General features: G+C 31.6%; 1 protein-coding gene and 1 long non-coding RNA gene across 2 annotated transcripts; both read left to right on the top strand.

Moving 5' to 3' along the window:
• Positions 1-986: 986 nt before the first annotated feature.
• On the top strand, positions 987-4,520 carry LOC145958894 (uncharacterized). Its single transcript, XR_014434443.1, has 3 exons — positions 987-1,354; positions 3,805-4,123; positions 4,235-4,520. It is a non-coding gene; the product is annotated as an uncharacterized LOC145958894 (long non-coding RNA).
• Positions 4,521-6,032: 1,512 nt separating this feature from the next.
• Positions 6,033-7,187, top strand: LOC109810083 (uncharacterized). The gene has a single exon (XM_020373462.3). The coding sequence runs from the start codon at positions 6,314-6,316 to the stop codon at positions 6,959-6,961; it is 648 nt and encodes a 215-aa protein (XP_020229051.1). The 5' UTR covers positions 6,033-6,313; the 3' UTR covers positions 6,962-7,187.
• The last annotated feature ends 10,876 nt before the right edge of the window (positions 7,188-18,063 follow it).

Genomic DNA, 18,063 nt, shown 5'->3' with positions numbered 1-18,063 from the left:
TATTCTGTGTGCAAAATGTAACATGTATACATTGTAAGCCTTTGACTAGACTTAAATGGCAAAATTAAGTTTACTAAGTGCATTATCTAATGATTTGTTCGATGTGTATTATTCCTACAAGGAAAGCAAGGATATTTGGGAATCTTTCATCCTTAAATATACTGTTGAGGATGTGGTAAGGCAACGGTTCATCATTGACAACTAATATTGTTGGACAATGATCAAAGACAAAGACATCAAAGTTCAAATCATTGAGTACCGTAAGCTACTTGAGGATTTAAAGGTTAGAAATATTACATTGGCTGATGAGTTTGTATCCGAACTACTAATTGAAAAGTTGCTTGAATCTTGGATGGGCTGTAAATAACAACTGAAGCACAGACACAAGTAGATGTCTCTATCAAACCTAATCACTCACATCATCATAGAAGATACCAACAGGAAGGAATGTGTTACTACAAGATTGAAGGCATTATCTACAATAGAAAATATGTTAGAAGATAAATCAATTCATAAAAGGTACAATAACAAATATGATCACAATAGAAAAAAGAAATTTCATAATAATGTCTCACAAAATGTTGTATCTAACCCCTCCTTTAAGAAAAAAAGGAAATTGTTATGTTTGTTGAAATCCAGGACATTATGCATCCCAATGCAAATATAAAATGTCAGGAAACAACAATCCTCCTAAGCCTAAGGCATACCTAGTTGAAGGTGATGATATTATTATTGCGATCGTTTCTCAAGTAAATGTTGTGATCGATGTGAGCAAGTAGCTAGTTGATTCTAAAGCTACCATGCATTTACCTCCTACACTTCTGTGGAAAATGGAGAAGAACATGTGTATCTTAGTGACTCTAGTACTACTCCAGTGCTTGGGAAAGGAAAGGTACTTTCGAAACTCATATCTAGGAAAACACTGACTTTAAGTGATGTGTTGCATGTGTCCACTATTAGAGTTAATCTAATTAGGGATGGCAAAATGGGTTGTGACCCGCGGGCTGGCCTGTTGGCCCGCCAAAAATTAGCGGGCTAGACCCATTATTTCAACTCGTCAACCTGCCAAACCTGCCTTGCCAAACCTGCCAACCCGTTGGGCCAAATAGCGGGTTGGCCCGTCATAACTCGCCAACCCGGCCTAGCCATCCAGGGTTTCTTCTTTGTAGCTAAAAAAATCAAGTTCAGTCGTCCCTAACTTTTCTCCACAGCTTAAAAGATTAGAAGGGTTTCTTTTCTTCCCTTTCCTCCACAGCTCCACTCCACGGATGAAGTCCACGTAGTACATAGTCCATAGATCCTCGGTGATTTCGTTCGTCGCTTTTTTCCTCTTTGAAGCCCTCTTCGGAAAGTGGTAACTTCATGTTGTTCATTGTTTCTTTTCTCCCGATTTTATTTGTGCCTTCTGCTTCCTTGATTTCCATTTCTACTTTTAAATAATACATTATATTTATTTAATTAAAACTATTACATTTAGCATGTAATTTAATAAGTTATATTTTGTTATACTGTACGTACATGAGGACATTAATTATGCAATTGGAAATTGTAGATTTGCAATGTAACTAAATGCAATTGGATATTAATGTTTTACTTCACATTACATTAATCTAACCAAAAATTGGATTGAGAAAAAATACACGTACGTCCTGCTAGAAAACTCTTTTCCTCCTCTAAGTAATTAAAATTTAATCTTTTCTGGAACTAATATCAACTAAACCGGTTCATAGCTGCAGGGACAAATAATTATCAAACAATTAAGGTATATATATATGGCACTAGTTTTGATCATGTTTATTATCTTATTTGACCAAGTAATAAAAATTATATATCTTGCAGCCTTTAATATTAAATGTGATGGAGTCTTAAAATGCATGCTTAATTAATTATGCTAAACTAACTTAAATGAGCCAGCTTATGGATGTATTGAAACTAGTTTGAAAATATTTAATTTGATAAAAGTGAGCTACTTAGTATTGATAAATTATGCCTTTCATAATTTAATCTAGCCACTTGCTTATTATTTTTGTGATATTATTGTGAGATCTATTTTTAGTTGTATTGATTAGTACTTAGTAGTGTGTGTTGAATAACTTTAATAGGAATATTTAGATTTGGAAATTGAAATAGAAGAGTCAATTAGTAAACCTATTATTGTTTGTGATAATGAAATTGAGGTAGAGGATGTTGAAAAATATTTTGAATCCACTGATGTTCAACATGATAAGAAAAGGGTCAAGTCCACAACATCAGATTGTTGGAAATTTTTTACTAGGATGGGAAAGGGTGATGATGGAAAAGAAAGGGCAAAGTGTAATGGTTGTGGTAAAACTTATGTAGTTGGTGGCAAAACATATGGGACTTCTCATTTAAATCATCACATTCCCAAATGTGACAAAAGTAAATCTGAAGATATGAGTCAAATGATCTTAGACATGCAAGGAAAGTTGAAATCAAGAAAGATAGATCAAATGATTTTTCGTGAGTTGTATTGTCATCTAATGATGAGACGTGGTTTGCCCTTCAATTTTATTGAGAGTCCTGAGTTTAAGGTTTTGATAGCGTATTTGAATCCTGATGCAAATGCATTTTCTAGAAATACTTCTAAGGCTGATATGTGGAGAATTTTTATTAGAGACAAGGCAAGGCTTAAAAGTGAGTTGGATACCATTCCTAATAAGATTTGTTTAACTTCTGATTTATGGACATCTTGTAATACTGAGGGTTTCATTAGTTTAACTGCTCATTATGTTGATCTAAATTGGAAGTTAAATAGCAAGATTCTTAACTTTCATCATATGCCTCCCCCTCACACTGGTTTTGAGTTATCTAAAAAGATTGGGGAATAGAGAAAAAAAATTTCTCTATCACTTTGGATAATGCTTCTGCTAATGATGTTCTACAACAGGCGTTAAAAAAACAACTTGTTTTGCAAAAAGGGTTGGTATGTAATAGTGAATTTTTTCACGTGCGTTGTTGTGCTCATGTTTTAAATTTGATTGTTCAAGAAGGATTAAAGGTACTTGATGGCACTTTGGATCAAATTAGAACTAGCATCAAATATGTAAGGGGTTCAGAGAGTAGAATGATCAAATTCAAACAATGTCTTCAAAATTTTAGTGACATTAATTCATCAAGTGCGTTGTGTCTAGATGTACCTACAAGATGGAATTCAACTTTTTTGATTCAAAGTGCTCTTAAATATCAATGTGTTTTTGGAAGTCTACATTTGGTTGATGAAAATTACAAATATTATCCTTCAGATGAATAATGGGAAAGAGCAACAAAGATTTGTAAATTCTTGCAACCATTTTATGAAATTACAACATTAATTTCTGGCACAAGTTATCCTACTTCCAAATTGTATTTTTTACAAGTTTTAAAAATCCAATGCCTTTTAATGAGAAGTGTAACAGATGATGATAAAGTTGTAAGAGATATGGCTAGATTGATGATGGAGAAATTTGAAAAGTATTGGGATGAGTATAGTGTTGTGCTTCCATTTGGTGCAATTTTAGACCCAAGGATGAAGTTAGAAACATTGGATTATTGCTATGAAAGAATTGATTCGCTTACTTGGGAAATAAGATTGGAAAAAGATTACATGCTTTTCTCCCATTATTTTAGCCATGGTTCTAAATTAAATGCTCAAAATCTAAAGCGTAAGGATGTTTCTTCATCTTCGATCAATAGCAAACCAAGCCTTTTTTATGTAAGTTATTTACTTTAATTTATTGAAATCATGATTTCCTCCATATAAATATTATGTATATTTCTAACTTATTTTTTTTCTTATCATATAAGGAATTAAAAATGTGCAAGCTTCAAGTTGCTAATAAATCTGGAAGGACTCAGCTTGATACATATTTAGATGAACCCACTTTAGATCTTGATTTTACGGAGCATATGGATATACTACAATGGTGGAAGAATAATAGTCAACGTTTTCCGGATTTCTCCTTAATGGCTAGGGACTTGTTAAGCATCCCTATTACCACAGTTGCATCTAAATCTGCATTTAGTACTGGTTCTCGTATCCTTAACAAGTATAGAAACCGTCTCTTGCCTGAAAATGTAGAAGCAATTATTTGTGTTTCTAGTTGGAAGTATGGTTTTAATTCGGGTAATTCATTTAATTCAATTTTTATTCTTAAATGTAATTATTTATATAATTTTGATATTCATTTCAACATCCTTACTTTAATTTTTTTATGTTTAATTTATTTTGATGTAGAAGATGAGGATGAAGATGATCAAGACAAAAAAAATAGAGACAACTTCTTCCAACGGAGCTTCTAATATTCTTGAAATAGAAAGTCAAAGTTGATTAATTGTGTTTGGACTTGTTTTGTGGACTATAAAAAAATTTAGATTATTAGTAATTTGTAAGTTTATAATTTAGTTTTGATTTTGGTGTAAGTGGACTAATTTCTATTTAATTTTGTTCTAAGTTTAGTAATTTGCTTTTATTGAACATATATTATGTACAATATGTATGCATTTTTAATTTCATATGGTTATATTTATTTATTTGTAGTAATTTTTTTATTTAAACATAAAATATATTTTTTCCATTTTTTTACAATTTTTTTGTGGTATGCGGGCTGGCCTGCCGACCCGCCAGTCCGTCCTTAGGCAGGGCGGGCCAACGTTTCCAACCCGTTTTTCATTGACGGCCCGGTCCGGCCTAGTCAGTTTTTGGCGGGCCATTGGTGGGCTGGGCTGGCTCATTTTGCAACCCTAGATTTAATATTATAGGAGGATAAAAATATAATTTAACTTTTTATTTTATATTTAACCTCCATTAAGTGTATTTAAAAGGTCACAAAGCTTTTTTTTAAGTATATGATAAATTAGTTTAAATTTTTTAATAATTTTTCAAAAAAAATGTCTAAGATAAATTTTTAATTGTTGATAAAAGCTTAATATAACTCTATTATACCATCAATACTCAAATTTAATTTCACTTTCACATAATTGCATACTCATGATCTCTTTTCATACAATTATCTTAATACATCCCCTTAGAATTTTCACAGGAACTCATAGACCACAGGCAACTCAAATCAAATCAATAAGCATTAATACACAAAATTAATCATATATAAGCACAATTACAACAATTATAAGGATAGAAGACTCATTAAGAAGACTAAAACATTAACCTTTTTTTCATTAACCTTCAGTTAAAACTTACTTAATCACAATTACAAAACCTTTCCTTCACTTAATAACATAAATACATCATTTAATTAAAAAAAAAACATTATTCTCTGGTTGCTTTGTTTTCAGATATGTTCGATATTTAAAATAAATAAATAAAAGTAGATGAACGAAAAGTAATTTTAAGAGACGATAATAAAGAGATTTTCTTGTTACTAGATCATTGATGAATTTATCATTTATTTTATGAAAATTCGAAAATTTGATCTTTATTGTTAAGAAGCAGTTGCTATCCAATGATCATGGATGAAGGTGTTACAGTAATTTAAAGGAATATAAAATAGAGTATTTATCTTCGTTATTCCGTTGCATAATCATTATTGCTTTATCCCAACTCAACTCACAAGCAATTAAAAAAAAAGAAAAAGGGAAGCAACAATAATTGCGTAGGCTTGCATAGATTTTGCACGTTTAACGCTGACGTGGAAAGCATGGTGTGGACGTGTGATCCACGTCGCAGTCTACTGGCCAAGCTTTCGACGAAGCAAGTGGCGGCCTTCGCAATCCATGCACTTTTCGCGTGCCACCTCGTGGCATTCTCTGTTTCGTTTCTTTGCGTGGCACCCAATCCCCTACACTTGGTAAATCCGACTCCTTTGTCCCAATCCCATCTCCACCGTCAGTGAAAAGTAATCAGAACGCGTGGGCAGCGTAAGCCGAAACAGAAAGCCGCACTCGTGGAGTTTCCAATTTCCATATCACACGCGAGCTCGTGGAGGAAGGCAGGAAGGCACGTTCCCATGCAACCGGGGCTCGTGCCATTCCAATTGTAATTCCAGTGTCCCGCGGCCCACGCTATTAAATAGAACCTCGCGTATAAATCCATCGATCGAAGGAAAAAGAGGAGTTAGGATTGAAATGGTTAATCGCATTGAGCGCTGGAACAGAGAGGAAGAGAAATAGGAGTCGCAGTCGGAGTCAGAGTGTGAGAGTCACCTTTGAATCATTGCAATTTATGCGGCATTAATTTTGAACCTCTCCTCTTATACACCTTGCTTCAAATTCAATTCTCAATTCTCAATTCTCAATTCTCGAGGACGTGCCCCAACCCAACCCAACCCACGCACGCTTTCTCTTTTCTCATTCTCCCATGGCCTCGTCTCTGCGAATTGCTTGCGCCGGAAACAACCCCAATCTCCGACTCAAGAATCTTCTCTGCGGAGGGAAGGCCCCGCCGGCCTGCTCCCTCGCCATGCCCAGTAAGAGGAGGATCTCGGCGGCCACGCGCACCGGACTCGATTTGTACGGAGCCAAGGACGCCGTGGAGGGGCAGGAGAGGCTGGACCGCTGGATGAGAGAGTCGGTGGTGGAGATTGTCAAGAGCTTAAGGGAGGCGCCGCTGCTGGTGCAGGTTCACGCCGGAGCCCCCTCTCTCACCACGGACAAGAAGGTGGTGGTGGAGGATTGGGAGGCCGTGAAGGAGAGGTGGGAGAGCGGAGACTCGCCGCTGCCGGAGGGGGTGATATTCGTGGAGGAGTTGGACGGCGAGGCGGCGGAGGAGGACGGAGGAGAGAGGACGACGAAGGCGTGGGGGATTGTGGTTCAGGGGAAGGGCGTCGGGTGTGGGCCTGTTTGTTATCTCTTGAAAACGAGCCGGGTCGGGTCGGGTCCCGGTCCTGGAATGGGTGTTTGTTCGACCCATTTTTGCTTAATGAAGGTGAAGAATTTTAGGGAGACGGTGCAGTCGCAGTTGAAGAATGTGTGGCTGTTGCAAAGCCAGTGCCAGTGGCAGCAGTGAATGGGGTCTATCTAACTGTACAGTTTTCATTCAATAATTTTTTAGCCACGGTTGTTGCAACCCCCCATGCCATTATAGATTATACAGGATCGACTGTGGATCTGTACAGATTGATTGAATACCTTTTTGGGAACTTAATTATTCCTCAAATACTAGTTTTTGTTATTATGGATTGATTCCATCAAAGGCTTCCCCTTTTCTAGGGGCTTTCTTTCTTGTTTCTTCACTTCAAGGCCTTCTTATTATATCTATATTTTATTTTATTAATCATTATATTTGTTGATTTCTCGGTACATTGTATTGTTGAATATGAGATGGAATCCATTAACAAATGCATAGAGCACTATGATAATTAAGTTGTAGGATTTAGTGGTCGTATTTAAAATACTAAGGTTCTCCTTTGTTCATCGTTATTTAAAATTAATCCCTATTTGTAAACGTGAAATGCGTGTTTTTGAAAAGTATGTGTTCACATTTGTGGCATACCATACCATTACGTTATCCTGCTTGCCTTACTAAACATGTTAACCAGGACCAGGAGGTTATCATTTTCCTTCCGAATGCATATCGGGAATTAAACTAGTAAGTTACTCACACTTTTTCAAGGATTCTATATACTTGTACTTACATCAATTCATTTATATTAAACACAAACTGATATTTTATTTTACTTAAATAATAATATCAAATAAAATTCAATGAATTTAACAATTCGTAGAGGTGATAAAAATAATAATTAAATAAGACACAAATGAGAAAAAAAGGACAAAGTATCTAATAAATAGATACCGACGCATGTATTGTGGACTTCTATATAGAGTCAAACAATTATTACAATAAAATACAGATGTAGAACATGATATTCGATAAAAGAAACAATGAAACCTTCTATTTTTCTTTACAAGAATCTTTTGTATGATAATAATTTATCGTTAAGATAAGTTTTTAAGTCAACAAGTAAATACACGAATGACACCATAATAATTAGTTGTTACCATAAATCAAAATAAGTAATCAAACGTAAATTTGTTCCACACGACAATCCAACATTAATAGAAAATGATTCAACGAGTTTAAATTTAGACAAAATGATGTTAATATAAATTCAATATAAAACTTAATAAGGATCATATTAATATACTACTTGGTCAATTAAACATCGACCAATTCCCCCTCTTAATACCTTAGAATCAATCATAATTTTATTATTATATATGTTTATTTTGAATAAAAAAAATGAAAAATTTTATTATTTTTTAATTAATAAAATATTTAATTTATATATAAAAAATATAATTTAGCATCTCTAAATCTTTTATTCAAGTTCCGCCATTGCGTTGGACTGAATTAAATGGGTAATTTTGGGAAACTGGGAACCTTTTACGTGATGGACTAAGATAAATAAATTAAACTTTGCTACTATTTTATGAACACAACTGAGTTAGTGGAACAATAAGGTATAAGAAAATACTATTCGTAACACTTATAACAGTTAAGCGCATAAGAACTATTCGGTAACACTTATTCGGGTAACAGTGACGCACATAAGAAATAATGAGCGTAATTTATTTTAAAATATTATATATAAATAAAATTATAAATATTACATTAAAAAGTTTAAATATACTTTTAGTTTATGTAAAATAAATGAATTTTCATTTTGGTTTCTATATTTTTATTCTTTTAAAACTTGTAAATATTATTTTTATTATTGTAAAATGAGTAGATTTTAGTTTTAGTTTTTATAAAATATTTTTTTATTTTAACCCCTCTAAAATTCAAAGTTATTTTTAGTTGCTAATAAACATTTTAATGTACATATATAATGCTTATTTTAAACATTTATAAAAAAAATATTTAGATATTACATACTGATAAAATATCATGAATAGTTGTAAGTATCACTTGAGATGATCACATAACCTTTTAATGAATATATAAATAATTAAAAAGAGTCATATAATAGTAGTGAATAAAATAATAGTTTCAAATTTTAAAAGGATGAGAAACAATGATTTCTTTTTAACGGACTAAAATCAAAACATACTCATTTTGTATAGGTCAAAACATATTTAAGCCTACAAAATAAACACCCATTAAGAATGAAAAGTGAATTAAAAAAGAAATAAAATATAAAAAAGAAACTAATAAAAGACAAAAATAGATAACAATTGGGAAATTCAAAACATCATATTTAAATTATAACTTAAGGGGTGTAAAAATAACAAAAAATTCATACTTGTATTATCTTTAAAGTAGCGAGTAAATTACTCATACAATTACAACTACTTAAAAATTGTTCATATCATTAACAACTTACTTTTATTTTATATTTTAAAAATCAATGGAGACACGAAGTGTCTTTTTGACATTAGAATAGATAATAATAATGTATTATGTTGAATAAATAATATTGACTAAATTATATTTTTGGTACTTTATCTTATTTTTAAGAGGAGTGTTCAAACGACACCGGTGTAACTTTTATAAAAATGAAGTATCAAATCATCTTGGATTAATATAAAATTTTGTATATATGATCTAAGAGTAAAAAACTTTCAATCTAACGGTTGGATTTACAAAATTCATATTTAATATAAAGTTATTGCGTGGTGTAATACTTAGTAAAAGTTACACCGGTGTCGTTTGAACTCTCCTCTATTTTTAATATTTAGTTTGATTTTTTGATCTCTCATAAAAGTTATTTAAACCCTTTATCTTATAATTTTAAATCAATTTGACCCTTTTGAAACCATGATTATTTTTCATTTTGTAACATGATTCTTAATCAATTTTTTATTGATTCAAGATGTAAATCTTATCTCATTATATTCACTTACATAAAACTATTGAGTTGAATTGATGTTTGAACAAAATGTCATAAACATGATCAAAATCATGTGAAAATGAGTCTGAAAAATAATTATATTTTTTTAAAAGAAAATTATTATATTCATTTTAAGTTGATCGTGAAATTTAATATGATAATAGAATTAAGTATCCTTGACTTTGATTGTTAAGTAGAGTTAAGTATATGGGGTTATTTGGCCGATAAAGCTCCAAAACTTTAGTACGTCAAGTAAGGTTGATCCTCAACATAAATGAGCCAATTCATGACCTACAAATAAAAAATAGAAATAAATTTTTTTAAAAAAAAAAAATTTAAAATCAACCATGATTATCTATTCGATCATTTTAAGTATCAAACATTTTTAAGTTGATTAACCAAATACACCAACTAAATATGAAACTAAAAGTATTACAAACTATATACCACAAGTGCAAAATGTGTGAAAAATGTGAAAATATAACCTAAAGTTGCTCTAAACAATTGAATTTTAAAATATTTACGAGCCAACCTATAGGCTAAATGGGCCAAATAGAAAAGGCTCGTATCTTAAATAGGACTCATATTTTAAGACCAATAGACTAGGTTAAACAAATGATTTGTGGGCCTTAATTCTCATGTTTTAGGGATGATGATGGGTGAAGTTGATACGAGTTTCAATATTTTTGTCCTTACTTTTGTTTATGTTCTCGTATTTTATATTCATATTTGTCTCCATACTCAATAGGTATGGAATTTGTATCTCAACTCTATTATCGTAGGGTATCAAGTATATTCGTATCCATTTAGAAATAAATTAAATATTTTTTATAAAAAAATATTAAAAAAATAAGAATTTTAAAATAAAGTAACAATTATAAAATTACATTAATTATGTTTCATTTGAGAAATTTAAAATAAATAATTACATAAATGTCAAGTAAATTTTATAAAAATAAATTAATTAAATTTCTAAAATTTCAAAGCAGGAATGGAGACAGATACGAGGTGGGTAAGTATATACCCATTCCTATCTCCGTATTCGATTTAATAAATAAGATATTATCTATATTCATATCCGATCAAATTAAATATTCTCCATCAAAGTTGAGATGAGTATTGATTTACTTATCATCCTTATATCCAACATTACTCCTAAAGTATGTGATACTTGTTAATATACTAGAATAATTAATAAATATCATTTTATGATATTATAGTGAATATATATATATTTTGGTACCAGATATTCATAAAAGAGGAGCGAAATATTAATATTAATAAAAGAAAGAGGAGCTGAATTTTAAAAGATTATAAATTCGTTTATTATGGGTTCTATATTTTTTGTTTAAGTATCCCTCCATATCCTTGTTCTGAAGCATCGGTTTCTACTATTAATTGGGCCTCGGGATTTGGGATTCCTAGACAAGGCAATGATTTTACTTGGGCTTTTACTTCTTGAACTATTTTGGTTAGCTCAGGAGTCCAAGGTTTTGGATTTTTTCTAAGCCTATTATAGAGGGGTTTACATAATATTCTAATGTTTGGGATGAAATCTGCTATATAATTTACACAACCCAAAAATCTTTGTAATTGATTTTTATCTTTTATTTCATCGGGAAATTTTTCTGAAAATTCTATACTTCTTTTTATAGGGGTAATGGTTCCTTGATAAATATCATGTCCCAAAAATCTAATTTTTGTTTGTGCTAATTTAATTTTCTTTTGTGAAATAACCATCCCATTTCTTTTAATTAGATTTTTAAATATTTTCAAATGTTTTAGATGTTGTTCAATTAATTCTAAAAATATTAACACATCATCTATATAAACTAGTGCAAATTTTGAATATGGGTTTAATATTGTATTCATTATATTTTGAAATTCGGAGGGGGCATTTTTTAGTCCCATTGGCATTACATTCCATTCATATTGGCCAAATGGTACTATAAATGCTGTTTTGTATTTATCTTCTTCTTTTACTTTTATTTGATAATAACCACTTTTCATATCAAACTTTGAAAATATGGTAGCATTATAAATTTTACTTATTAGTTCTGACTTATTAGGAAGAGAGTATCTTGTGACACCCTTACTACCCCAACACATATATTGTAATAATGAAAACTTAACAAAAATAATTTTCAATTTCGGTAAAAGGGTTCACATGAGAATCTTCAAAATTGTTCTTCAATAACCACAACGATAAAAATGAAACGTGAGAGTTTACAAATGATTTTCAAAAATAATATTTACAATTCTAATTTCATATAACAATCTATGTCCTAAATAAAATCCTCTGCCCCGATGTCACAATATCAGAGCATAACCACAACTCAATTGTTAGCATTCTAGATGTCACTCGTAGCCGGATCTTCCTCACCTAAAATATCCACAAATCGCACGGTGAGAAAAGAAAACATATATATATATAGCACATAAGAAAACACAACATATTATCTCATTATAACTAAATATTCATAAATATTTCAACATATCGTATTTCAATCAATCATACATCGTCATCACGTCATAATTCTCAATCACACCAATCATCACAAATCTTGCACTTCACACTATGCCAAGGTCACGCTACCCATTTAACAATCTCAGGCCGTGCTCACCCCTGATATAACACTGTGCCAAGGTCACGTTATCCCTATCCCAGGGTCGTGCTCACCCTTGACATGTTAACCAAGGTCACGATACCCACGTAACAATCCAGAGCCGTGCTCACCCCTGATATAACACTGTGCCAAGGTCACGTTATCCCTATTCCAGGGCCGTGCTCACCCCTGACATGTTAACCAAGGTCACGATACTCATGTAACAATCCAGAGTCGTGCTCACCCCTGATATAACACTGTGCCAAGGTCACGTTATCCCTAACCTAGGGCCGTGCTCACCCCTGACATGTTAACCAAGGTCACGATACTCATGTAACAATCTCGGGCCGTGCTCACCCCTGGTCATAGGTGTGAAGAACCACAATCACATCTCATTCACATCCACATTCACATCCACATCCACATCTACATCCACATCCACATCCACATCCACATCTACATCTCAATTCCACAATATATACACAATCCACACAAAATGGTGATTCACATACCCCTCAAGTAATTCATCATCTAGATCATCAAATAATATAACAATAACTTTCATAAACTAATATAACAAACAACAGAATTATCAATTTAATATAATTTTAACGTAAACAGTAAAATCCCCAATTGTTCCAAAACCTAACTCACAGGCACTTTTCTACAATTTCGTTCTCCCTCTCAGATCACCATTCTTACAAATTATTAGCATATCTATAATCCTCAACACATACAGAATCTAATGGGATCCTCAATTTCTCAAACAGAAATCATCCAATTTTTCACAACCTAACTTACAGACACTTTTCTATAATTTCGTTCTCTCTCCCAGAGCATCATTTTTACAAGTTAAACATATATTCGTAATCCTAAATATATATAGAATCACATAAGATAATTAATTCTCCAAACATAAATAATTATAAAATTATTCATAACCCTAAGGGTTCTTCCTCTACCCAATTTCCTCATGTAACTCTACATATAAATAATCTCCTTTTCCCCCGTACCTGGATAAATAGGAACTCGGGTAGAACCTTCTCCTCTTTTTCCTTAAACAAGGATCGGAACTAAATCTGGGATAGAACCTCATCCTCTGAGTTCCTCTTGGTCTTCAGAGAGAAGAAGAGGAACGAAAGAGAGAACAGAAGAGAAGAGAGAGTGAGAATGAGAGGTGTGTAGAAATGAGAGGATTTGAGGCCTATTTATAAGATATTTCGCCCAGCTACCACTACGGCCCGTTCCAAAATCGGAACGGTCCGTTCTGGGCCCTTCAAACCTACGCAAATTTTTGAACTGGAATGACCCGTTCCAAAACCAGAACGGCCCATTCCCAATCCCAGCAGAACGGCCCGTCTCCCTCCAGAACGACCCGTTCTCCAAACCAGAACGGCCCGTTCTCCCTCTGGAACGGCCCGTTCTCCAAACCGGAACGTCCTGTTCTCCCTCCAGAACGGCCCGTTCTGATTCTCAAATTTTGGGCCTTTAACTTATTCCAGAACGGCTCGTTTCACTTTTGAAACGGCCCGTTCTGGGCAACGAACTGGGCCTACGTCCTATTGAAAATTGGGTTGTTACATATCTTATCCATTTTAATACTTTATTCAATGGTTTATAATTAATGACCATTCTAGGTTCTCCCCTTTTTATTTCTGAAGCATTTTGTACATAAAATGTTGCACAACTCCAGGGAGATTTACTAGGTCTTATTAACTTTTTATCTAAAAATTGTTGAATTTCTTTTCTACAGTATTCTAGAGTTTCTTTATTCAATTGTACTGGTTTAGCTTTCGTAGGGATATTCTTTTCCACAAATCCTTCTTCATATGGTAATTCTATTTCAAAATAATTTCGTTCCCAAAATGCATTAGGAACATCTGAACATATTTCTCTTACTATTTCTTTTTCAATATTTTCGAACTCTTTTTTAATCTTTGAATCTTGCAATTTTTCTTCAATTTGTTTATATTTTATTTCATTTTTTAAATATTTTATTTGTTCTGTTTTTGCTTGTATTCTTGTTATAAAATTTTATTCATTTATATCTTTTACATTATGTATTGCTTTTGTTGTTGCTGGTTTTATAAATTCAAATAACAATTCTTTAAATTGTATTCCTTCTGAAGTTACTGTAAAAGGATATATTTGAGTTAAAAAAGGTGTTCCTAAAATCATTTCTTCACTTATATCTGGAGTTAAAATAAACGTATTTTTAAAACAAGTCCCCTTATTACAAATATATGCTTTCGAAAGTTTATATTTTACCTTTAATCTATTAGAGTTTGCTGCTCTTAGGATTTGAACAGTTTTTTCATAATATTGGGTTGGTATTAAACCTTCTCCTATACAATTTAAATCTGCTCCCGAATCTACTAAAGCTGTAAAAGTTTTATGATATGTTTTTCCAATTTTTAATGTAGCTTTTATTAACCATTTTTGCTGTATTATTTTTATCTGTCTTATAACTATATTTTCTTCTGAATTTATTGACGTGGATGGTTTATCTTGTTCAAGGATTTCTTTTATTTGTTCATTTTGTTGATAAGTTGTTTGTTTTATTTCTATTAATTGGGTTTTTATTATATTAATTTCTTCTTTTAATTCATTTATTTCTCTTTGCAAGTCTTTAATATTTACAGGTTTCTCTTTTATGGAAGCTTTCTTTAATATTTGTGAAAAATCATATCCACTAAATTCAAGAGTAGTAGATTCTTCATGGGTTTTGTCTTCTAATATTAAATCTTTTAATTTACTTAGATATTCTAGTTTTTCTTCTTCATTTGGAAGTTTTTCTACTATTTCTAATATTAATTTTGCTTCGGACGTAATTACATTTATGCTAAATGAACATGAACAAGGATTTTCCTCACATTCACATTCACTTTCTTCTTCACTACTTGTGCCTATATTATCTATATATTCTTCACTACTATTTTCTTCTTCTTCACTTTCTGACTCATAAAGTAAAAGTTTTGCAATTTGCTCTTTTAATTCTTCAGACATATTTAAATTATTTATCTTTTCTTTAACTCTACAATCTTTTTTCATATGACCATATCTTCCACATTTAAAACAAACTATTCCTTTGTTTTTATTATAAAAGGTTTGTTTTTTAAAATTTTTATTATTATTAGAAAATTTTTTCTTCTTAAAAGGCACATTACTTTTTCTAAAAGATTGACTTCTTTTAAAAGGCTTTCTAATATTCTTTTTATATTTTCTTGATGGGGGTGTTATTCCTTCGTACCCATATTGAGCACAGAAATTTCCTAATTCTTTTATTCCACTTTCTTTTTGTCTTTTAATTTGTTTTTCTAATTTCATATTATTACAAATTTCTAAAGCAGTAGTTTTTATTACCGCAATTATCCTTCCATAGGTTAATTCTTGTAAGTTTTCATCATAGGTTTGACTTAATTTTTCTCTAACTTTCGTAGCAAAAACTGGGGGCAATCCTGCAATAAATTTTTCTTTCCAAAAATTTTCTTTACAATCTGCCCTAGTCATTACCATCATAATAAAATTGTCTACATACCATCTAAAATCTCCTAAAGTGGGACATCTTAAATTATGCAAGAGGGTATTTGTTTTATTATCAAAAATATTCGAATCTCCCATAAAACTTTGAATTATAGATATTATTAAAGTTTCTACCATTAATGGGATAGTTATTCCTTCTTCAACTTTTACTATATTTAAAATATAATTTCTTTGTTCTTGGGTAAGATAATTATCCCACCATCCTTTTAATGATCCAGTAAATCCATCTATTAAAAGTTTTACAGTTTGAGCCTCATTATGCTTTGCTCTATATGCAGAGGCAGCCATAGACATTTCATGGGTTTTTCTTAATATTTGATGTTCGGTTAATCCATCTATATTTCATTCAGTTATTCCTTCACCATTGAAGGCAGAAGGACTTTCTAAATTTCATTCTTCAAATTGTATGTCTGGCAGTGTAGGTCTTCTATAATAATTTCTAGTAGTGGGCATATTGTTTGTGTTGGGATTTTGATTAAATTTTCTTTGTATTCTAAATATATCATTTTCTAAATCTTCTGGGTTTATACATCCTATTTCTTCTTGAGGAATTTCTAATATTTTAATGTTTTTTATATTTAATTTTTCTAATTTTTTATTAATTTCTGTTAATAAATTTTCTGTATTACTTCCTAGTTTAAATTATTTATATTCCTTATCCATAAATCTTGTAGGAGTTATTAATGATCTTTCTAAAGGTTTTATTCCTAAAGGATTTACATTTTTTATTTCGGATTTTTCTTCAAAAATTTTTATTGCCACTTGATGTAATAATTGATTTGTATAATTTAATTGACTACGAACATTTTGTATATCTAGGACTGATATATTTTCATCTAAATTTCTTTTTCCTATCATCTTAAAGGGTGACGCTATTACCTCTTTATTTTCTATATTTGGAAATCTTACTTCTTCTAAAGGAGGTATTTCGCTTATTCTTTCTTCTGATTTTGTTTTCCAAATCTTTTCAGCATGTTTTAAAACATTTATACTTAAAGTTTTTAAACAATTTTCTTCAAACCAATTAAAATAAGGAATATTTTCTTGAATTTCTTCTAAGTATTTATAATAAGATTCTCTGAAATTTTTTAATTCTTGTTGGGAGAATGTTTCAAAAAACCATTTTCTTTTGTCTTGGTTTTCTTTTGCTAAAAATTCTTGCTTTATCATATCTTTATTTATTTCAAATTTTTTAATTACATTTATAGAGGTATCTATATTAGAGCTGTCAAAACGGGCCAACCCGGCCCATGTGGGCCGGCCCACCTTGACCCACTTTAAAAACGAGCCAACCCAACCCGGCCCACTTGTAATTTTTTCAAAAAAAATTTGGCCCGGCCCGGCCCACCACGGGTTGGTGGGTTATACGGGCCAGCCCACCAGCCCACCAAAAATTAAAAAAAAATTATTAACAAAATTCAAAATTTTAAATTAATTATAAATTAACATAATAGTCATAAAATTAACATCATTAATAGTTATAAGTCATAATTCATCATACAAAATTAAATACAAATCATGATAAAAGTTTAAAATAAAAATTTTCAATATATCATCATACAAAATAAACTACAAATCATATTCAAATTTTTATTGAAAAAAAAAATGGTGGGTTGGTGGGCCACCCGGCCCACCACGGGTTTAGCCCGGGTGGGCCGGGTCAAAGTGGGCCGGGTTGAAATATACCCACCTACTATAAAACTTCAATTTTTTTGGCCCGGCCCGGCCCATTTTCAAGGTGGGCCGGGTTGGCCCACGGGTCCCGGCCCACTTTGACAGCTCTAATCTATATGTTCTTCTCCTTCTAGTTTAGTATTTGATGGCGAATTATGAGTTTTAGCTTCTTCCCAATTATATTCTGGTGTGGGTACTGTATGATCTGGTCTAATTCCTCTTAAATTCATAGTTTTATGATATGTAAAACTAGATTTATCTAAGGATCTTCGTGCTGTATGAAAGGTTTGAGGGGATGCTTTTGAACTTTCTCCTATTCTTAAAGAATCGATTCTTCTTAATGGGGTAAATGAAACTTCTACTGTTCCTAATTTATATTCAATTATTTCTTCTACTTCTACTGGGTCTGGAGGGTCTGGTTTTAAAATATCTTCTATTTTCCATTTTAATCC

The sequence above is a fragment of the Cajanus cajan genome, chromosome 6 (genome assembly GCF_000230855.2).
Source record: "Cajanus cajan strain Asha chromosome 6, NIPB_CcT2T_4, whole genome shotgun sequence".
NCBI classification, from domain to species: domain Eukaryota; kingdom Viridiplantae; phylum Streptophyta; class Magnoliopsida; order Fabales; family Fabaceae; genus Cajanus; species Cajanus cajan.
Note: the sequence above shows the minus strand (reverse complement) of the source record. Positions and strands in the feature narration are given on the sequence as shown.